The sequence below is a fragment of the Sceloporus occidentalis genome, unplaced genomic scaffold (genome assembly GCF_023333645.1).
Source record: "Sceloporus occidentalis isolate IW3139 unplaced genomic scaffold, rSceOcc1.0.p SCAF_231, whole genome shotgun sequence".
NCBI classification, from domain to species: domain Eukaryota; kingdom Metazoa; phylum Chordata; class Lepidosauria; order Squamata; family Phrynosomatidae; genus Sceloporus; species Sceloporus occidentalis.
In genome coordinates, this window is record NW_028317211.1 from 623,367 (window position 1) to 646,535 (window position 23,169).

The following is a 23,169-nucleotide window of genomic DNA, read 5'->3' on the forward strand; positions in this document are numbered from 1 at the left end:
AGATTCCGGCCTCTTGCTGTAACTTTTCTCCTCCTTTAGTAATTATAAGATAAAACAAATTATGCATTTTTTCGGGGAACATTTAATTGTCATGTGACACGAGAGCCGGCGCTGATAGCTGTAAAAGTGGAGATCGTTACAGCTTCTTTAGCTTTGCAACATAAAAAAAAAAATTCTGCAGAGCCGAGAATTTGGCCCCTACCCGCGCGGAAGGCGTTGGGGCCGAGGTGTACGTCGTCGATGTATCCGGCTGCTTGCCGAAGGAGCTCGTCGTGCGTTTGCTGTGACTGCCGTCCGCTGAGGTCGCCCAGATCCTTCCACAAAAGCAAAGCCCGAGCTTTCTGCGGCGACTCGAATCTGCCAGAAAAATAGGGATATTTACCCCTTGTACAGCGCTGCGGAATATGAAGGTGCTATAGAGAGACAGCGATACAATCCAAGCCCTGAATCACTGGATGCCCCCAGCGGCTCTCAATGAACGCGGTAATTTCCTGCCGGCGCGTTTATTCCGTCACGCGAGGTTTTACAGGGGTTGGTTCCCTCCTGTGAAGGGAATATTTATTTGATCTCCCCGTTGTCCTGTTGTTGGGGTCACCTCTTGAGGTAGTGAAGAAATGCCCCTCCGGCTTCCCGGTCACTCCACAGAGCTGAATGTATCCTGCGGAGAAGCAGATCGCTGCGGATCTCTCTGGATACGCCGCTGCGTCCCACATGGCCGTCAGACCCCGAGGCTGGCGTCTGAAGAACGGAAATTACATTTAATGAGGCCTGGGGTCCGGATTTTACTCAATTTATAATCTTTACATTCGTTTCTCGTGAGGCCCAACGCGGCGACATATCATGATGGTATATATATATATTCTACATACATATCCGCTATCTACAGACCTTAACGGCTTCAAGAGAAACGTCTAAGGAGACCAATGAGAAATTATTATATTTCTTATACCAAAAATAGAGAGAAAAATAGAAATAACAATTTCAAAATTATTCATTAAAAAAAACCCCCAGATCTGATGTTTCGTTACACATCCCAAACCTTGTGGGGGGGTCGGCTCCTCACCGCGGTCAGGGGCGGCTCTCGAACTTTATGGGCCCCTAGAGAAAAGACTTCTGGGCGTCCCATGTCTAACTCAACTAATAACATTACGCATCAGACACGGCGTGGAATAAAGTCATTCAGATGTTACAAAAACCCATCTTTTACCTCGCTCGGCGCTTTGGATTTCTTTCTCCTCTCTGACTCGCTGTGATCCGGGCCGCTTCTTGGTTTATTAGCGGGTGGAAAACTGCCCCGCGATTCCACGGCCACCGCCTCGGAGCGATGAGATCTGCGTCTGAAATACAGAGGTCGCGGCTTCGTGACGAGCATCGGTCCAACTCCAACCTGAAACCTCCGCCGTTGATTAAAGACTCCGTCTCCCCCAAGACTTACTGTGACCTCTGTTGGTGGATGAGAAATCTGGGGATCCAGTAGGAGCGCAGCCGTCTCAAGGCGTCGTACTGGGATCTCCTAAAAGCATGGAAGGTTGGGCCCCAGTTCAGTTGAGATACCCGGATCTGCTCCTGGCGAAACCAGAGACGAAACACCAGATACAAAAACACGTTTGAGACATCAAAGGAGTGCGACGTCCTCCAGCGTGCGTTTCTGCTCCGCATCCATACCCGGGAACTCCCCGGGTTTGACCCAGAGAACTCCGGCCGAAGAGCCGCTACTCTGGTTCTCCAGGTCAACAGCGGAATCATCCAAGTCGCGGGGGCGGGGTCCTGACACGCCCCACCCATTTGCCCTTTAAATGGGCGTGTTTCCTGCGATGTCAGTGGCAACGCCCACCGACATTGACGGGACCACCCAATGACATCAGCGGGTAGTCCTGGCCACGTCCCACAAGGTAGCGGGAGCTCCAGGTAGCCCAGCCCAGAAGTTCCCAGGTATGTCCACATCATGTGTTAGGATCTATAATTGGGGTCAAACCCGGTCTCCTTGCATCAACGTCCCTGTCTAGAATATTCACATTTTATTGGAAAAAACAGTCTTCAAATTTCATAAACTTTCTGGACTGTTTTTGACACAAATAGTGATTTATTCTTCTGGTCGTTGTTGGTAAAAGGAAACCCTCAGCGTTTCATTGGCCTTCTAAAGCACCATATTTTGTGGTCCAAATCCTCCGTGGAATTGTTTGCCCGACGTGGGCCGACATATTTCATATTCCCCTTTTGTGTCATTTCACGGGGTTCGGTTTTAGTAGCAGGGATGTAACCGTCGGCCTTACCAGGTTTTCAGCGCCGAGGGACATCTGGTACTTGCTATGAATGAACCTTCAAGGAACAGAAGAAATGAAAATGATCGCCGAGCTGCTCGTTGGGCTCATGACATCTCGGTGGCTTTTTTTAGTCGCTGGGTTTTACCTGAAGAGGCGGACGGACAGGAGTCTGGACTCCTCCGGGTCAGGGTTGGCTTCAAGGTCTCCTGTGTGCTCCTTAAATTCCTCGCAGTCGATCCAGAAATGGAAGAGGTGAGACCCCGACGTGCCCCGGAGGAACTCCGTGAATCTGCCCATTCCTTCTCTCTGCGTTAAGAGAAGACCATACGAAACCACGTGGTCCAAAGGAACCAAGCTTGATTCCGGTCCTGGAACCCGGACTCTTGGCGACTCGGACATGGAATGGGGGGGGGGCAACGGCTTCTGGCTTTCTAATAAAAATACTCACTGTGCCAAGAGCGTCTTCTTTAAGCTGCTGTAGGGAGGACCAAGTCAGATTGTGCTGCTTGAGAAACTGCTCCTCGTCTTCTGTGGTGGTGAAGACGCCGTCTGTGGTGGACCACGCAAGGTCTCTGTCCCGGCCAAGAAGTGCCGCACCGGTAATAATAATAATAATAATTATTATTATTATTATTATTATTTAGAATTATTATTATTGTTATTATTACTATCAATCATGGTAATCATAATAAAAATAACAACAATAATAATGATAATAATAATACAATTAATAATAACAGTAAGAATAATAGCGTTACTTTTACGTTCTATTATATTACAGGAGAGAGAGAGACGTCTTCACGCGCTTTAAGACGGAGCGGGACGGAAGGAGGAGACGGTGCGGATCTTGGAAGCTGACAATCTATTAGACACTTAACGTTTTAACCCCCGAAGGGATTGGTTTCTGGAATCTGAAGATATACAGACATGTATGTAGAATGACAATTACTACTACTACTACTACTCTCAGCCATACCCGACGGTCTCCGTATCCTCAGAGCATGGGATGGCCGGAGGCTTCCCCCCGCGGGACTCCTCGCCGTCGGGTATCATTTCTGGAAAGAAACGACATTTCTGCTTATTTTCTCCCCCTTTTCTACTGGAGTCGCTGGTCGATGCCGATTTTCTTTATTGGGCCGACAGAGAAAAAGATGTAAAGTTACGTAAGCTTTCAGAGCCTCAGAGGTCTCTTCTTCAGATGGAATGATGGAATGGTAGTATTATTTTATACTGAAAGATCTCGGAATGCTCCAAAATGTATCTTATACGCAGGAAAATTGAACTATTTTATTCACTTTTCTGGCAGAAATGCTTTTAATTTATGGAAATAAATATTTTACTTTCCCTAAAAACGAGTTTTTCCACCTACTTTCTGAATAGTTTTATAAAATATATTCTTATTAACAACTGAATCTCTCCCCAGAGCCAAACGAGAATTATGTAATTTAGAGCAAATCTTGCCCCGTTCTGACAAGACTTTTCATTCTAATCTTTAGTGATATTGTTCAGATACTTTGTTGCCATTTCAGCAGAAAGAGACGGCTGAAGCTTCTCTGGTGTTCTGTAAAAACTATATATTTCCGTATTTTTATCTTTAAACAAAGGGTTCGAAAATTCGAGGAACTAATTGTCTTGCAGGAGGGGGCGGGTCTGGTGTATGACTCCATACTTGGTATTGATGATGTCATACATCGCAATGTCTTACTTTTCTCTCTTGTTAAGTCCGGGAGAGTTTTGGGGATGTCTCGCTGCAACTCCCCGCTCTCTCCCAGCGACGGAACCTCTGTGTCCAAAGCCCCCCAGAGATGGCCGATCACATCCCCATATTGCTCCAGAAGCGACAGGCTGTACGCCTCTGACGAGTATCCTGTCACGGGAAGAATTCTGTAATTCAGAGATGGCCCCCGGCGGCCCCCGTCTAGTCGCCCGTTTCTCCCGCTGTAACGACTCAAACCTTAATCAGTCGTTGGTCTCGTCTTAGATTCAGGAGCCGGATGTCTATCCCATGCATGTTTAATACCCTCACTGTATTACCCTCTACCACCTCTGCTGGGAGGCTGTTCCACTTATCTACCACCCTCTCACGATTTTACATGGAGGAGTGGATTAGAAATATCGGGTTTTACGTTCGGTGTTTATTGAGTCGTCTTGGAACGTTGAAAGAGACTGGCCGGCTCGCTATGAGCTGCTGCTACTTTTTGAGGAGTATTTCGGTTGGTTGCAGCTAGAAGCCCAGCCTGTTACACGATTGGTTAAACTCGGATTTCTTTGGACTTTAAACATTTTTTAACCCCTTCTGCCCCCGTATCCATTTTCCCTCTAATTATGGCTTTCCGGGTTATGCTCCACAAAAAGCCTCCAGTGCGTCACCTGTTGCGGCGGGCGAGCTCCGCGCGCGGCTGGGCATCCTGGGAGTCGGTTCGCGTTCTGGGGGGCCGTGGGGGCCTCGGGGATGGTGGCTGGCGGTGGGGGGGTTGCTGGTTAGAGAGGATAAGGCTGCACTGTTTGACTGGCGACTGTAGCCATGGATTCTGTAACGACTCAGTGAACGAGGGGCCTCCAGGGGCCGCAGAAGTAACTTGGCTAATTTATACTTCAGGAATAGGGGGGACCTGCGATAAAAAATAATGCATCTTACTACAGACTGCCACAGATAACAGCGGGGTTTATTCACTAAACGGTGAGTTACGCTGCGCAGCGGTGAGATGTATTAAGTGTAAGTTAAGCAGCCGCCCGAAATCTCTTTCACTCACTTCCTAAATAGAGGCAGCCTCTCTTTCCGCAGCCACGACAGAGTCCTCTCTCTCTGCAGGTCATCGGCCCCGTAACCCACCGGCTTCTCCTGCAGGAGATCATCCAATTCCTGGACGTTCCCAGTCAAACGATTGTACGTCAGTCTCACGGGGAACGCCTGGGGAGGAAAAACAATAAAGGGATAGGAAGCCGAGTCTAATTCTGCAAATTCAAGTTTTATTAATTCTACGGGAAAAAAATTCCAAGGATGTGGAGTATCGGCAAAAGTCATGGATCCAGAATCAGAGAAAAGAGCAGCGAAAAGTGTTCTTAACAGAAAGAGCAGCAAAGATGTGGAATCCGCATCCCACAGAGACCGCGCTACCAGATCAAATAGATGCCTTTAAATACGGGCCGGAGAGTATATAATATATAATATGAGGAGTATACAGGGATATAACGGGTTATAAGGACGGGATTAGTTAAACGGCCGGAGAGTATATAATATATAATATGAGGAATATACAGGATATAACGGGTTATAAGGACGGGATTAGTTATACGGTCGGAGAGTATATAATATATAATATGAGGAATATACAGGGATATAACGGGTTATAAGGGCGGGATTAGTTATACGGCCAGAGAGTATATAATATATAATATGAGGAATATACAGGGATATAACGGGATTAGTTATACGGCCGGTGAGTATATAATATATAATATGAGGAGTATACAGGGATATAACGGGTTATAAGGGCGGGATTAGTTATACGGCCGGAGAGTATATAATATATAATATGAGGAATATACGGGGATATAACGGGTTATAAGGACAGGATTAGTTATACGGCCGGAGAGTATATAATATATAATATGAGGAATATACAGGATATAACGGGTTATAAGGACGGGATTAGTTATACGGCCGGAGAGTATATAATATATAATATGAGGAGTATACAGGGATATGTACAGGATGTATATTCCCCTTGCATGTAAGGCAGCGATAGAAATGTTGGTACTTTGCGGTTTCTCGTATGTTCTTCGCGACGCTTTGTGTTCTCTTTGGCTGCACTTTGTTTTTCAGTTATCGGCCTCGCCTTTATTTGCAGCCATTAATATTCCTGATTTATTTGGGTTGCGCGGAACGATCTCCCGTCACGGCCTTTGGAGTCTCGACTTGTTTGCAAACTGTAGAAATATTTCCGAGGCGCGTCAGGGAAGGTCCGGCCCGGAGCTCTGAGCGGTTGCTATGCCTGTTATCTCTGAGGATTGGATCTGCACATAAGTCTTTTGTTCGGCCCTCACGGGGATATTTCTGGAGCGGCCATAATACAAAGAGGCCATTAATTCTACCTCTTCACGCTAACGGAGCGCGCATGTAACGGGCGCCGAGCACACGGCCGTCTTAATCCCCGCCGGCTGCCATACTAACTTAACCCGGCTGCCTAATGACTTATGTGCAGGGGCACGTGGGGGGGAATAGCCGCCCCGGACAGAGCATACGTTATACGTGATATCGGATTATCGCTCACCGGGAGGCTCAGGAAGTCGTTAAAATACTCCCAGAAAAGGTCTTCGTAGATAAGGAGCTCCTCCAGTTCATCCTCATGGATCTCGGGAGCTGGGAAAACACAGAGAAGGACAGGCGTGCTGAGTATAATCCGAGCAGGTTGCGGGGTTTCCCCTCCCCCAGCTGCCCCAACTGAAACCAGGAAGCATACTTAAGTACGCTCTCAGGTAGGGGACCCCGTGACATCACTCCGAGTCCTCTCACCCAATCACGCTACAGAGACCTCCACTGCCCCTCGCAGAGCTCCACCACCAGGCCCTGGTGGCTGCTGAGAAGCCTAAGGGACAGTTACGGCCCTTTCCGGCCCCTTATCTGTACTCAGGTAGGGCAGAGGGGCTCCTCCCGGACCCTCCAGGAGAATCTCTATTCCTTCAAGGAGATGGTGATCACCGCACCACTGGGGGTCCTAAGTCTCTGAGGGACCACCTACGAGAACCGGAGCTCAGGGCACAGGAGCCCTATGTTGGATTCCCATAATCCCTGTTTTCTGTTTGGGGAGGAATAAGCGAGGGAGTACTCTTTATGTTCTGGATGTTTTGCTGGCGCGTTCCGGGCTGGTTCTGATTTACGGGTCAGGGGAACGAAGGCTCGTGCGCTGGAAGGATTCGGCTAGAGAGCTAGCATTCATTAGAGTTTGCTGCACGGGCAGCGCATGCGCACGGCTGGGCCAAGTGATCACTGACAGGCTCCCTCTAGGAGAGGGATTACGATGTATTTGCGGCGTCGGGTTTCGTTAAAGGAATAAAGATCTGGAATTTCGTAATTACCGAGGTGAACACCGCGCCGGACGCTGCGTGCGATACCTCAACGGAGCTGCAGCAAAGACGGCGAATGCAGCCAAATTTCCCTGTCATCGATTCACCTAAAGTATCGGCATGTCGCTTTATTCCTCCCCTGATCTCCCTCTTTTGTACCATAAGCCCCCCTTTCTTCGCATCCCCCCTTCTTTCCTCCCCAGATTGAAGGGGCTCTGCAGGGATATAAGGTCCGAAAATGAAGGTAAAGATTCAGTTTAACCAATTTACTAAATTACACAGAAACCCAGAACCTGCCGGCAGATCGGCCCCCGCCGGCCCCCGGCGAGTCGCCCGTTTCTCCTGCTGTAAAGACTCAAACCTTAATCAGTCGTTGGTCTCGTCTTGGATTCAGGAGCCGTATGTCTATCCCATGCATGTTTAATCCCCTCACTGTATTACCCTCTACCACCTCTGCTGGGAGGCTGTTCCACTCATCCACCACCCTCTCAGTAATCTGATCTTTGTCACAGGGCTCAGTCTCATTGTCTATAACTTTTCTAATTAATATATTGGGGACCAATTCAGTGAAAATGAATACTTTATATTTCACGAGACACACGGCGCTTATAGTTGCTGCAACGTCTCTTAAAGCTTAATGGCGGCAGATATTCTAAATGGAGTCACCTGTATTCAAGCAGGGCTTCCAGCTGTGATAAAGCAGGAAGAAAAACACCAATCGGGGCGCTCAGATATCATTAAATCAGAGGAGACTGTGTGACCCCAGAGAATCTGCCCCTTCACCCCGAGACCCTGACTCTGAACACGTTAACCCCCGGAACGCGGGGCTCGGACGCTTTCTCACCTGTCATCTCGCGGCTGTGATGTGAATGGCGGGCACTGGCTGGGAGCGCTGGGAGTCAGTATCCTCTGCCGGCCGACCCGGAATGTGTGTACAGAAACCTCCAGCTGGTTACTGCCCTACGAGGTGAGGCAGAACAAAACACACGGCGAGTAAACGAGAGAGCGTGAGAGAGCGTGAGAGTGTGCACTCCCCGCGAGCTCACACAGTGCCATACAACGTGCCGGAGCTTTACACACCTGTATAATGTATAGATAAATCAGTGACCGGCCCTGTATAATGTATAGATAAATCAGCGAGCCGGCCCCCTGTATAATGTATAGATAAATCAGTGACCGGCCCCTGTATAATGTATAGATAAATCAGTGACCGGCCCTGTATAATGTATAGATAAATCAGTGACCGGCCCTGTATAATGTATAGATAAATCAGTGACCGGCCCCTGTATAATGTATAGATAAATCAGCGAGCCGGCCCCCTGTATAATGTATAGATAAATCAGTGACCGGCCCCTGTATAATGTATAGATAAGTCAGTGACCGGCCCCTGTATAATGTATAGATAAATCAGTGACCGGCCCTGTATAATGTATAGATAAATCAGTGACCGGCCCCTGTATAATGTATAGATAAATCAGCGAGCCGCCCCCCTGTATAATGTATAGATAAATCAGTCACCGGCCCCTGTATAATGTATAGATAAATCAGTGACCGGCCCCTGTGTAATGTATAGATAAATCAGTGACCGGCCCCCTGTATAATGTATAGATAAATCAGTGACCTGCCCCTTTATAATGTATAGATAAATCAGTGATCGGCACCCTGTATAATGTATAGATAAATCAGTGACCGGCCCCTGTATAATGTATAGATAAATCAGTGACCGGCCCCTGTATAATGTATAGATAAATCAGTGAGCTGGCCCCTGTATAATGTATAGATAAATCAGTGAGCCGGCCCCTGTGTAATGTATAGATAAATCAGTGAGCGGCCCCTGTATAATGTATAGATAAATCAGCGAGCCGCCCCCCTGTATAATGTATAGATAAATCAGTGACCGGCCCCCTGTATAATGTATAGATAAATCAGTCACCGGCCCCTGTATAATGTATAGATAAATCAGTCACCGGCCCCTGTATAATGTATAGATAAATCAGTGACCGGCCCCTGTGTAATGTATAGATAAATCAGTGACCGGCCCCCTGTATAATGTATAGATAAATCAGTGACCGGCACCCTGTGTAATGTATAGATAAATCAGTAAGTGGATAATATGTTATCTTGCTGTCTCTTGTCTGTCTATATATTTTGGTCTCTGGACCTTTAGGGACTGCACAAACTAAAAGGGACACTCGGCAGGTATGGGAATCGGCGTTGATAAATCTTTTATTATTTCATTTTCTGGGAGGAACTTTGATTGTTTTTGATACTTTGTACCGTGATTGTGGGCGTGACTCGGGTTGGGTTGTGACGGGGCGTGGTCAGTGTTGGGGGCGTGGTCAGTGTTGGGGGCGTGGCGGGTGTGGCTCTGCTCTCCCCGCCCCCTCCCTCTGTACGCTGGGACGGAGCGCGCGCAGAGCGGCCGGTAGCAGCGCAGGCGGGTCTCGGATGCTCCTGGAGATGTGGAGGCAGCTCCTGGAAGACGGCAGGTGAGGGGCGGCCCGGGGAGGATTCAACGGAGTCACCCAAAAACATGAGAAAAGAAAAAGACCCCCAGACCCCTCACCCTCTACCCCAGAACTCCTCAGCTTGTCCCCCCAGAACCCCTATTCCCTGCCCCAGACCCTGTACCCCCGAACCACTCACCCTCTACCCCCGGGACCCCTATTCCCTGCCCCAGACCCTGTACCCCCGAACCACTCACCCTCTACCCCCGGGACCCCTATTCCCTGCCCCAGACCCTGTACCCCCGAACCACTCACCCTCTACCCCCGGGACCCCTATTCCCTGCCCCAGACCCTGTACCCCCGAACCACTCACCCTCTACCCCCGGGACCCCTATTCCCTGCCCCAGACCCTGTACCCCCGAACCACTCACCCTCTACCCCCGAATCACTCACCCTCTACCCCCGGGACCCCTATTCCCTGCCCCAGACCCCTCACCCTCTACTCCCAGAACCCCCATTCCCTGACCCCTCACCCTGTACCCCCAGCCCTCCTATTCTTTGCACCAGACCCCCCCCCCTCTGTCCCAGACCCCTGTCCTCTATATCAGACCCCACCCAGAATCACTGATTAGCTGCACCTAATATATAAAAATAAAATACCACCGAATCTCTGCCGTTTAGTGTTTTTACGCCTGGGAGCCGTTTCCGGGTATTTATGACCCCGCAGAGGAGAATTGGGGGAAGCTGCTGCCGCTCCTTTGTTTTTGGGTCCGCCCCGTGTCCTGGTGGTCTCGCCCCGTGTCCTGGTGGTCTCTTAATGAGCCCTGATTAACTCCATAAATCTTCCTGTAGACTTCCAATGTGACCAGACTGTGCGGTTCTGCTTGAGCGCAGGTGAGATGTTTGGGGTTTTTGTAGGTGAAGAGCACCGGAGAACCCTCGCAGTACAGAATGTAGCCATCAGCCGTCTAGGAGTCATGAGTTGTAACTCCCTGCTTTACATTTGGCACCTTTGGGACTCTTGGTACGTTGCGTGAAGGTCACGGCGATCGATGGATCTCAGCAGCTCTTTATTACTGACGAGGGCGCTGCGGCTGCTCCACTTAGAATGCGGAGCCCTAAATCCTAATTCTCTTCCGTTTAACCAAAATTGAGAAAAATAAATAATAATAAATGTTGATTTATTGTGGGTTATGGTGAAGCAGATCTAACCGAACGGGTTCCAGCGCGTGCCACCCACCCCTGGCGGCGGATCCTGTCTGCACTGGGAGATAATTATTCCCATCACGCCCTGACCTCAGACGCCGAGAGATCATTTACTCTTCAGCAGGAGCCGATCCAGAGCCCTCGGGAGCTCAGGAGGGGCAATTACACTAACACGCTTACATACATACAAACACGCACGCGCTTACATACGTACAAACACGCACGCGCTTACATACGTACAAACACGCACGCGCTTACATACGTACAAACACGCACGCGCTTACATACGTACAAACACGCACGCGCTTACATACGTACAAACACGCACGCGCTTACATACGTACAAACACGCACGCGCTTACATACGTACAAACACGCACGCGCTTACATACGTACAAACACGCACGCGCTTACATACGTACAAACACGCACGCGCTTACATACATACAACACACATGCGTACACATTAACACACGTAAACACTAACACGTATAAACACACACACATTCAACACTAACACACACAGCCGGGCGCTCAAACTAACAGAACCAATGACACGTTTACACACTAAAGTACCCCCCAGACACACGCGCGCGCCCCCAGACACACGCGCGCACCCCCAGACACACGCGCGCGCCCCCAGACACACGCGCGCGCCCCCAGACACACGCGCGCGCCCCCAGACACACGCGCGCGCCCCCAGACACACGCGCGCGCCCCCAGACACACGCGCGCGCCCCCCAGACACACGCGCGCGCCCCCAGACACACGCGCGCGCCCCCAGACACACGCGCACGCCCCCAGACACGCGCGCGCCCCCAGACACACGCGCGCGCCCCCAGACACACGCGCACGTTCACTAACTGATCCAGATACATAGAAGCAACTCGCTTACCTTGTGAAGCCTCTCTGGTGCAGCTCTCCCCACGAGCTGCAGCGCTGCCACCCCAGGGTGTCACAATGTGATCCTCCGCGACTCCACTCGCTCTCGCCTACTCCTGGAGATTTAGGAGGCAAAGAGGTGACTTGGGGGACCCTTCTTATCCCTTCTCCTGGTGCGAGCCTCAGTCTTTCTAAAGTTGGGGGGATTGCCCCCCCCACCCGAATCGCCAAAGTCTGAAGAGGCGGTCTCGGGGGTCCCGAAAGTTTATGTTAAAAAAAAATGGAACTCCGAGATCCATACCTGCCAAGTGTCCCTGGTTAAATTGGCCAGAACCTCTTTTAACCCCAAACTATGTGTGCCTCTTAACTAAAGCTTTCAGTCACATAAAACATCGAGGGAAGCCGTGTCCCGGCCACAACCCACACAAGATAAATATTAACGATATCAGGATGTATAAAGAAAAGAAATGTCCTTAGCCGTAGCAGAAGGTGCCCCCAAAGCCGAGAGTCTGAAGTCGGGGGGCAGAGATCCAGAATAAAATCACTAGAACAAAAACTTAAAGCAGACCCCCCCTCGAATTAATAAATTCTACTATATTTGGGGATTAAAGGTGTTAAGTAGGTTTTGAAAAGCGACGCCGTGAGATATCTCTTCATAGGTCGGCCTTCAATGACCATTGGCCACACAGCGTCCTCGTCCCGGTGGCCGTCGGCGTTGGAGGCGCGATGGTCGGCTGGATGTTCTGTGGGCGGAAGGCGAAGACCATCGAGATGGGCGATGGATGGTGGGGATCGGGTCTCAGACCTCATCAGCAGAGCGAGGACTCCGGCGTGAGACCGTTCATGGTAGACGTTTCCGATGCCGATATTCAGGTACGCTGGGGGTCCGAATCTCCCGGCGCCGTGAATTACGTGAAGTTCTAACGCTACGGGATACGCTTCATGCCGAGCTTTTATTTTAGGATCTCCATAGCCGTTTGGACCGGACCCGCTTCTTCTCCCCTCTGGAGACTTCGCATTTCCATTACGGATTAAACGCTTCCCACCTTCAGAAGATCGTCGCCTACTGGAGGAAGAGCTTCGACTGGCGCAGGCAGGTGGAGCGCATTAATAGACACCCCCACTACAAGGTGACCATAGAAGGTACGTCTTCTACCGGGGGGCTTTTCTGCGAACGCTTGGGTTTGGTCTTCCATGCCAGAGATCCGGCTTGTATGTCTTGGTGTAACCGTTAGTCTACACCCAGGGCAAGAATTTAGGACGGTTGGGAGTTATGGATTAGGCAACCTCCAGTGGATGTACCCCCCCCCCCCCCCCCGTGCTGTGCATGGAGTTGTGATTCACGTATATTATGTTGCTTTTTTCTATTTCTATGGCGATGCTTTCAGGACTGGAGGTGCACTTTATCCACGTGAAACCCCCAAATCTTGCCCCTGGTCAGAAGGCCCGCCCCCTGCTCATGGTCCACGGCTGGCCTGGATCCTTTTATGAGTTTTACCGAATCCTCCCGCTTCTGACCGAGCCGGCCAAGCACGGTCTGAACCCCGACCTGGTCTTCGAGGTCATCTGTCCGTCCATCCCGGGTTATGGCTTCTCGGAGGCGCCGCACAAGAAAGGTGAGACCCGGGAGAAGGAAGGAGGGAAGGCAGGAGGAGACCAGGGGAAGGAATAAAATGGACACAACGGGGTAGGAGTGTTAGTTACATTGTGTGTCTGCCTTCCCATTGGATGAAATTCTAATGCGATAGGGGCCCCTGTAATATGTAAATGAATGGACACGCCATAGACGGGTGGGAGCAGACAGGGTGTTGGACGGTGCCGTACCTCTCACCCTCCCTCGTTGGGCTCTTTTTTTTCACAGGGTTCAATGCCGTGGCCGCTGCTAGAATTTTCTACAAACTGATGACCAAACTGGGATTCAAAGAATTTTATCTTCAGGGTGGAGACTGGGGCAGCATAATTACCACCATCCTCTCCCAGATGAAACCAGAGTAAGCGACCGTCTCGAGTGTAGCTTCACGTTACCTGCGGCCCTCCGGACAGCCGCCGCCAACAGCTACTGGAGCGCCGAGTGCGGGAATGTCCCAAACCGGCTCCTCCATGGATATAAAGGACGACTTGTAATACCGGAAACAATTTTACAGAAATTCCCTTCTTTCAGGTCTGTGAAGGGTCTTCACCTGAATATGGTGTTTGATCCCCTGGGGGGCCTGAGGACGTTCCTAATCCTGTTTCTGGGACGTTACGTGCCGTGGCTGGTGGGCCTGACGCGGGAGGACGTCGAGCGCCTGTATCCGTTTTTCGAGAAGAATGTGTACATGGTGATGCGAGAGTCGGGGTATCTACACATTCAGGCCACCAAGCCGGACACCGTGGGTGAGACACGTTAATTACGTTTGGTGCGCGTCGTGGGCCGAACCCAGCCTTGAGGCTGACCGGCGGGGCGATATAAGTCCAGGAAAGATAATTCTATATATATTCTATAACCTGAATGGGGAAACAGTCTGTCACCTATAGATAATGTTATAGAAAAAGGCGCTTCACATGGGAGAGGCAGCGGGATCGAGGCCGCCGTCTTCACTACGAAGCTTTAGAAGTGATGAGCGGCAGACATGAAGGAACTTCTCTTTTCTAGAAGTTTGTTTTTCCATCAGCTGTGTGATAATGTGCCTAGAAAAGACGAACCGAGCGTTCTACTCGCTTATCTGGAGATCGGTTCACATGACCTGCCATGGATACGATTTTACTTATTTTAGTTTAAATATATTATAAGGTAGAACCTTGAATTTTGGTCAATCGTCACTAGATTTCCACTAATGAACCAAAACATGGAATGAGAAGAAGGCTTCTTCCTTTTTACACGTTGGGCAGGTGAGTTCTGGTTGAATGATTTGGCCGTTGGTTGGTTTTACGCGTGGAGGATGGGATCCTTGGGTGTGCGATTGCCCCTTTATACAGTTAGTGGTAACATTCTATAGAGGAACCGTGAACGTTGTGGCCCCCGTGTGTTACGACGACCCCCAGTCATGGTATTTGGCTTTTACTTCCCAGGCTCTGCTTTGAACGATTCCCCCGCCGGACTTGCTGCCTACATCCTGGAGAAGTTCTCCACCTGGACCGACCCCGAGTTCCGCCATTTAGAGGATGGAGGCCTCGACAGGTCAGATAAATCTTTCATTTATAGAAATTATTGCGATTTGATGAATTTACCACTAAAAAGAGTCAACTATACCGAGCAGCCCTAACGTTACGAGCGCCGACAGGTGAAGTGAATGACACGGATAGTCTGCCGAGGAAGAGGCTGCAGCTTCTGATAGAGCAGAGCATCGCAGCTTGTGGCGCGTGGGGCTGCGGAGCCGGGTGCGTCACTGGAGAACACGCGGCACCGGGACGCGTCCATGGGGGCCGCACCTCGCAGCTTACAGGACTTAAACGTCTCGGTGCCGGATAGCACAGCGCAGCCTCAGGGGTCTAGTGGAGTCCGCGCCTCGACGGGGCAAACGGGGGCCGACGCGATATCAGGCGGGCGGTTAGAATGTTACGGCTGATCGCTGTAAACATGGAACTTGTTAGCAGACCTGAACGCAAGATGAGTTTTTACTACCGAGATATCTAGATATTTACTGAAAACAAAGCAAAAAAAAAAAAGTTTTATTTACTTGTCGTCTTCACCATTTATCAAAGAAAATATTCTATGGATGATCTTCTCACCAACGTGATGATCTACTGGCTGACCGGATCCATCACCTCGTCCATGAGATTCTACAAGGAGAATTTTACCCGGAACTTTCTGAACTCTCCGGAATCTCGGTAAATAAAATGCAAGCGGTTGTCGGAGAATGGGGGAGGGGGGGGATTTTTGTTACATCCAGTTACATCACTTTCAACCAGAATTTTTTTTTTTCTTGATTTTCGTACCAAAATTGTAACCATCCGGTGGTCCGATTGTCATCATATCGGAAATGAGGATTAGATGCCGGGACTAAGGGTCGGGGGGGGGGGGGCTTTGTCAGGGTACCGTATGCACTGAGCGTGTTCTTTGCGTTACAGGACGGCCGTGTACGTCCCCACCGGCATCGCGGCCTTCCCCTGCGAACTCACTCACATCCCCCGGGTTTTGGCAAAGGAGAAGTTTAAGAACATCGTCACCTACACCCATATGCCACGAGGGGGGCATTTCCCGGCCATGGAGGAGCCAGAACTTCTCGCTCAAGACATCCAGAACTTTGTGTCCCGGGTGGAAAATAAATGAGACGACGACGATATTCACAGATAAAACGTACGGCGCGTGCATCGGAAGAGAGATCGGGCTGATCGCTCCAAAAAATGTCATTTATAGAAAAAAAACTAGACTTGGTGCACTTTTTACGTGGATAGCAATAAAATGACCGGGGGGTTGGGGTCTCAATAGGAAGTGTTTTGGGGTTTGTTTTTTTACATGATTGCGCTTGGTGTGATGGATTTTCTTTTAATGTATGTCGAATTTTGAGTATCCAAAACAAATAAATGGCAAAAAATGCCCCTCCGCGTCTCGCAAAAAACACCAAATCTTTCACCTAATTTATATATATTTACTACTAATTTATTATTTACGTCTTCGGGCGCTGACCATGTGTGGTTTTCAGTGGAGAGGGGGAAGCAGTTTTCTGTTGCGCTCTGTGTATCCTGTTGTGCCTTAGCAGCACAGAGACCTCAGGCAGGTGCGCTTTATGGCTGCTGCAAACAAATCTGCCCAAAAAGCTCTCCAAAAACTGTTTAAATCCCAAAAGCTGCGGCTGATGTTAGTCCGATATCTATCGCGCATGATAACTTATTAGCGAGCCTTTAATCAGCGTTATATTTACTCCGTTTCCAACTCTCTAAAGCTGGAACGTGGGAGGAATTGTCTAAATTCATGTCTGCCAGGAAAGGGTTATTGCTCAAGCCATTGGATACAAACACATAAAAGCCGGAAGTAGCAGAGGCAGGGAGGGGCAGCCGGGCAAAGAATCTCCTTCCCAGGCTGGGGCAAAGTGCGCATAGCAGGAGAACGCAGCACTGGGGCCGAAATGTGGAGGCAGCTCCTGGACCACGGCAGGTGAGAGCAGACCCCATCCCCAAACATCGTGTTTTTATGTTGGAGAGTATCTTGCATGGACTCCGATGCATTTTACTGCATGCAAACAGGTGCAGGCCTTCTATACTTAGAGGAGGAAGATCTCTGTCAATGGCGTGTATGCTAGCAAAACACTAGTGTTCAGATAGCAAGCGTGTGATTGGCTGCTGCAAGGTGTACTGAGGTACACTTCCTGCTTCCAGTAAGAGCAGCCGGGGGAGGAGACAGGAGAAGTCCAATTACTAAGAACGCCTGCGCACGGGGGGTTAATTAAACAGAAAGCACCTCAATTCAAGGAAATCTCTCGGCCTTCTGAGCTAGAAAAAAAACCCAATGGTAAATATCCTCAATTATTAACGATTATGCTAATTATATGGCCAGCGTGTGGCACCCATTGGGGTAACGGCCATGAGGACGACGTCATAAGATACCCCCCATCTCACAATAGGAATCTTTTCAATCAAAGTAATTAAAAAAACTCAAAGCGGGGCTTAAAATCAGCAAAACGACGAGAAAAATATAAAAAAAATAATAAAAATAAATCTATGTTTGCTCTGCCGGTCAGCCTTAAAAAAGTTAATGTTTAAAAATAAGTAAACCGGCCATTTAATAAATATTAACGAAACAATTCGTTCGCTGCCAGCCCACGTTTACAGAGCGGCAACCAATGGGAAACACGGAACGGGGCGGCAGGTGGGGTAATTTGGGGACATGCCCAACACTGGGGTATTTATTGGGGGGGGAGCCGTTTAGAAGCCTGATTGGTGGCATGTGGGTGCCATGAGACAAAAGCGCCCCCCCCCCCCCGAGATCTATTGAGCAAATTCAGGAAAGGCTGGAGGTCTTCAAACCTTTACCAAAAAAGTGAATGGAGCCGGAAGGTTGGACACCGAACGCGCCGTGCGCTCCTTTCTCCGCAGGGCGGCCGTTGACTACCACTGGCCGGCCAGCGTCATCGTCCCGGCGGCCGTCGGGGTTGGAGGCGCTCTGGCCTGCTGGATGCTGAGCAGGAGGAAGACCAAATCCATTGACTCGGGAGATGGATGGTGGGGACCGAGCGACCGGCCTCGGCAGGAGGACACCGGCATCAGACCTTTCCGCGTGGAGGCGCTGGATGACGACCTGAAGGTACGTTAGAGGTTAGTTAGTTAGTTAGTTAGTTAGTTAGCTGGTTGGGAGGTCGGTTAGAGGGAGGGTCTCATCATTAGACAAAAAAGAAGCTCAGGTTCATCCACGTCGCCTCTAGAAGAAAGACGGGAACCACCAGCGCCCTACAAAAAGGCTTCAGGTGGGAGAGGGAGTGGGTGCAGAGACACAACTCCCATCAGAGGCCTACAGCCAATACAACTGTATGGGGCCTAGCCTCTAGAGGGGCCCTGGGGCCAATAAAACCCCTCACTGGTTTATAATCAAGGTTTATAACTTGGGGAGCTTCTGTGACATAGAGGGTCCTGAGGTAAAGGGGGCCGTTTACATGAGGGTCTGGTGGAAGACGGGCTTCTCTTTGGAGATAGTTGGGCTGTTTTGGGGATTAGCGTGATGGGGTGGGGTCTCGTGGGGGTCTGTGACGTAACGCAGGTTTAATGAGGTCCAGGTCTCTCCGTCGCGTATTTATTGTCTTTCTCTGTTGCTGCGCGAGGGGTTAAGTCGCCGTTTCACTTTTTTTTTTAGGATCTGCACGAGCGATTGGATAAAACTCGCTTTGCTTCACCCTTGGAGGATTCCAAATTCCACTACGGTTTTAACTCCGCCCACCTCCGGAAGGTCGTCTCTTATTGGAGGAACACGTTTGATTGGCATAAGCAGGTGAAGATCATTAATGGATACCCTCACTACAAAACCACGATAGAAGGTACGTCCGGCCCCGGCCCCCGATGAGGTCATCCAGACGTGGATCTGAAAACATTCTGTGACTTTCTGTATTTATTTGAAATGAAACATTATTTATCTAACATTCCGTGGAGGATACAAAGTATTTACTGCCCCAAAAACATCCGGAGTGAGGGGGGCATTTATTCCAAATCCGCAGAAACGAGGAATCCCCGAATGTATCTCGATAAACTCTCTGCACCAACGCGGGCCGTGATGCGCTAAGCTCCCGGGAGCCGGGCCTCTTCTGCTTTATAGCAGTTTGTTATTTTATATCATTCCACTGGCGCCATATAAATAAATGTCATGTTTATTACGAACGCACGTTAGGTCAGCCTGGTGCAGAAGGAGAGGCTCCTAGGAGCTTACAATCTGAGGGGGGGTGAGACAGAAGGAGAGGGGCTGCTCGGCTGAGGATGCTGTGATTGTAGCGAGGGGAGACGGGGAGAAGTCAGTGGCCGGAGGAATGGGTTCGCTTTAGCGAGCATTTAAAGGTAGAATAAGCAGGAGAAGCACCGGGGGGCACCCTGGAGATGGGAATGAGTCCGGCAGAGGGGTTCAGGACGGATCGGAGTGATGAGAGGGGGGGTTAGTAACGGATCTAGACGGGATATCATAACGGAAAGGGTTAACATTTTAGTAGACTTTAAACCAACAGTTCTCGAGAATATAAGGATTCAAGATGTTCAGTAACCATGGAAACTAATTCTAGAGTAAATATAGAAACATAAATCTAAATTCATTATTTTTTGTTCAGGACTGGAGGTGCACTTTATCCACGTGAAACCCCCAAATCTTGCCCCCGGTCAGAAGGCCCGCCCCCTGCTCATGGTCCACGGTTGGCCTGGATCCTTTTATGAGTTTTACCGAATCCTTCCGCTTCTGACCGAGCCGGCCAAGCACGGTCTGAACCCCGACCTGGTCTTCGAGGTCATCTGTCCGTCCATCCCGGGTTATGGCTTCTCGGAGGCGCCGCACAAGACAGGTGAGACTCGTCGGGGTGCGATGGCTCCTCTGGCCGGGTCCTGCTCTGCCGGTGACAGCGAAATTAAAACCTTTGTGAGCACTTTAACACTTTAGTGTCCCCTTTAAATTATAATCCCCTCCCCCGCCTGCAAATGCATGGAGGGTCTCTGCACAATGCCCCCCATATATGCATCTGGTTCTCTCCACGTCCCCCACCTCCTTGGCTCCTTTAGCCAAAAACACCTCTTGCTTCCCAAAGAGGGACCACAGAGGAGCCAGTGGCTTCAGCTCTGGTGCTGCAGCTTCTCCTAAAGGTAAGTAATTCACTTTAAAATTGAATTTAATAATAATTAATTCCAGATACTGATATGATAACGATGATACGTAGGTGAGGGTAACAAGGTCTGGGCAGCTGCATTTTCCTCGCAGCAGCCCCGTGGTTAGCTTTATTAACCCCGCAAACTCCTTTTTTCTGTGAATAGGGTTTCTCGTTTCTCCTCCAAGCTCACCACCAGGAGGACTTGGTATTGATTAGGTGCTGGGCAGGACGAGGGGTTCCCGTAAACTATTAGAATGTGTCCTTTTTAATTGATCTCAAAGGGTTTTCGGCCTTTGACGCCGCTCGGATATTCTACAAGCTGATGCTGAGGCTCGGATTCCAGGAGTTTTACCTCCAGGGAGGAGACTGGGGCAGCAGGATCACCGCCCTCCTCTCCCAGATGAAGCCAGAGTAAGTCGATGAGCTCCTGAAGTCAACATCATGTATGGAGACCTTAACGTTGTTCCTCTCCTGCCCCTGTCTTGCCTCCAGGGCGCGTTCAGACATTTGCGTTCCGTCTCCCACCATGATAAATCCAACCCACTCGGGGTACCGTCCCACCGGACATCTCTAACCACAACTTACCCTTCCCTGCAGATCTGTGAAGGGTCTCCACCTAAACTTTGTGATGCTGTCAAAAGGAGGGCTTGGGATGATTACCTCCCTGCTTCTTGGGCGTTACATGCCCTGGTTGGTGGGGCTGACCAAGGAGGACGCCAGACGTATCTATCCGTACTTTGAGAAGAACGTCTACGCCGTTCTGTTGGAGTCAGGATATCTACATATACAAGCGACCAAACCGGACACAGTAGGTAAGTAGGGTGCAGCTAGGCGGACAAGGGCCTTGTGTGAGTTTTGGGGGGAGTATTGGGAATGGGGGGAGGTGGCCAGGAACCCTGGTATCAAATCTTTGGGTCTTGGCGAGGTCTACATCATCATAGATGGAATGACAGGTCCCCTAGTAGTGTTATTTGTCAATGAGGACATCTGGGGTAATCGCTTGGGGGGCTTGGGGGAACCTAAACTAACGTAGATGACCTCCTCTCTCCCAGGCTGTGCTCTGAACGACTCTCCGGCTGGTCTCGCTGCCTACATTCTGGAGAAGTTCTCCACATGGACAGATTCTCAATTCCGGGATCTGGAGGACGGAGGCCTGGAGAGGTTCGACTAAAACAAAACAAACAAGCAAAAAAATTACATAAATACAGAAAACAATACGCTTTAAAGCCTCTAAATATTTCACTATAGCCCCGAGAAGTAATGGAAACTAAAGTAGCGGTCAAGAGTTACAACTTTTTGGTATCTGGGCATCATGTTTGGACACTGAACCACTGATGATGGCTGATTAATTACGCACCCTGTAAATGTTTTCCATGTCCCTCGGCGGCTCTATGCTGAGGGAAAGGGGTAGATTCTCCTGAAATACACCCCCGACAAAGATGAGGTCTCCTCTGAGGAGAATGTGTGTCGCTTTCTGATATGAGTGCTTTACGGTTACATTTTCTGCCGGGTACTTAGTAATTTGATTAATTACCCCTAGGAAGTACTCGCTGGATGATCTCCTCACCAACGTCATGATCTACTGGGTGACTGGATCCATCACGTCCTCGATGAGGTTCTACAAGGAGAACTTCCCCAGGAATTATGCCAAAACCCCAGACACCAAGTAAGTCTATGAAACGAAGGAGAATTGGTAAATGTAGGGCACCCTGCTTCATTTTTTGGTGTTCACTTAATGTATCGACCCCAAGGGGGGGCAAATGGGACACGACCATCATCACAGCTGTGGTAGCAGCTCGGTCAGGGTCATGCATTGCGCTTTACAGACCATATTGATGGGCAACCCCAAAAGAGGACCCAAGAATGGTGCCTCCACCATCCCAATGACTAATGCTTTTTATGGAGTGTGACTGCACCAAAGACAGCGCTCCATGGGGTAAGGAATGGCTGTGACATTGGGGGGGAAGAAGAAGAGGAGTCGGTGAGTTAGCGTACGTATCTTATCGTGAAGTAAACCTTCTCTCGAAAATGAACACCGCGTAGCAAACTGTAGGGTAGTTTGGTTAGGGGTGCGTTGGTGTTGGGGTATGGAGGAGACAGGGAACCATTAAGGCTACTGCAGTGACAGTATGAGCGGGCTGGCTCCAAGGGCAGGGGAGCACACACCCCACACCCCCCCGGGCTGGTCCAAAATTGTTCACAAAGGGCTGATCCGACATAGACCAGGCCAGTCGTGGGTGCAAGAACCCAACAGGGTCATTTAACAAGACCATTATTTGACCCAGCGGTAAAAGTGAGCCTGAAAGAAAGCTGCAGCAAAGTAAGTAAGTGAGTGAATAAGAGTGAGTGAAAGGGTAAGGGAGGGAGTATGCATGTTAAAGTAAGAGTATTTGTGAGGGTGTATAAGTACTAGCATGAGTGTGTATGTGTAAGCATGAGTGTGTATGTGGTGAGTGTGTCAGCAGGAGTGTGATTTCATCTCATTTTTATAAATATAATTCATTTTCCCTGTTTCCTGTTAATCTGAGCACCAAAGCCCCTTCACCGGGGAAGGACAGCGGCCCCGACGATCTGCCCCCCGGACTGCTGTGTTTCACGGGGTACGATATGTTCTGTTTGTATCGCAGGGTCGGCGTCTACGTCCCGACAGGCATCGGCCGCTTTTCCATGTGAACTGGTTCATACTCCGCGTGTGTGGGCAAAACACAAGTTCCTGAACATCGTCACCTACACCCACATGCCCCGCGGGGGCCACTTCGCAGCCCTGGAGGAGCCCGAGCTGCTGGCTCGAGACGTCCAGAACTTTGTTTCCAAGGTGGAGAAGAAATAAACGAAGGCGACGAGTGTTACACGCACCGCGGCACGTAAACAAAAAATACACACACACACACCGCGGCACGTAACAAAAAATACACACACACACACACCGCGGCACGTAACAAAAAATACACACACACACACCGCGGCACGTAACAAAAAATACAAACACACACCGCGGCACGTAACAAAAAATACAAACACACACCGCGGCACGTAACAAAAAAATACAAACAC

The 23,169-nt window shown here is 49.8% G+C and overlaps 1 protein-coding gene and 1 pseudogene across 1 annotated transcript; both read left to right on the forward strand.

Annotated features, from left to right (window-relative positions):
• Positions 1-9,791: 9,791 nt before the first annotated feature.
• Positions 9,792-16,118, forward strand: LOC149276691 (epoxide hydrolase 1-like). Its single transcript, XM_089503386.1, has 9 exons — positions 9,792-9,820; positions 12,526-12,739; positions 12,829-13,009; positions 13,255-13,482; positions 13,728-13,857; positions 14,028-14,242; positions 14,918-15,026; positions 15,551-15,676; positions 15,917-16,118. The coding sequence occupies exons 1-9, from the start codon at positions 9,792-9,794 to the stop codon at positions 16,116-16,118; spliced, it is 1,434 nt and encodes a 477-aa protein (XP_089359512.1).
• Positions 16,119-16,914: 796 nt separating this feature from the next.
• On the forward strand, positions 16,915-22,945 carry LOC149276692 (epoxide hydrolase 1-like; annotated as a pseudogene).
• Positions 22,946-23,169: the final 224 nt, after the last annotated feature.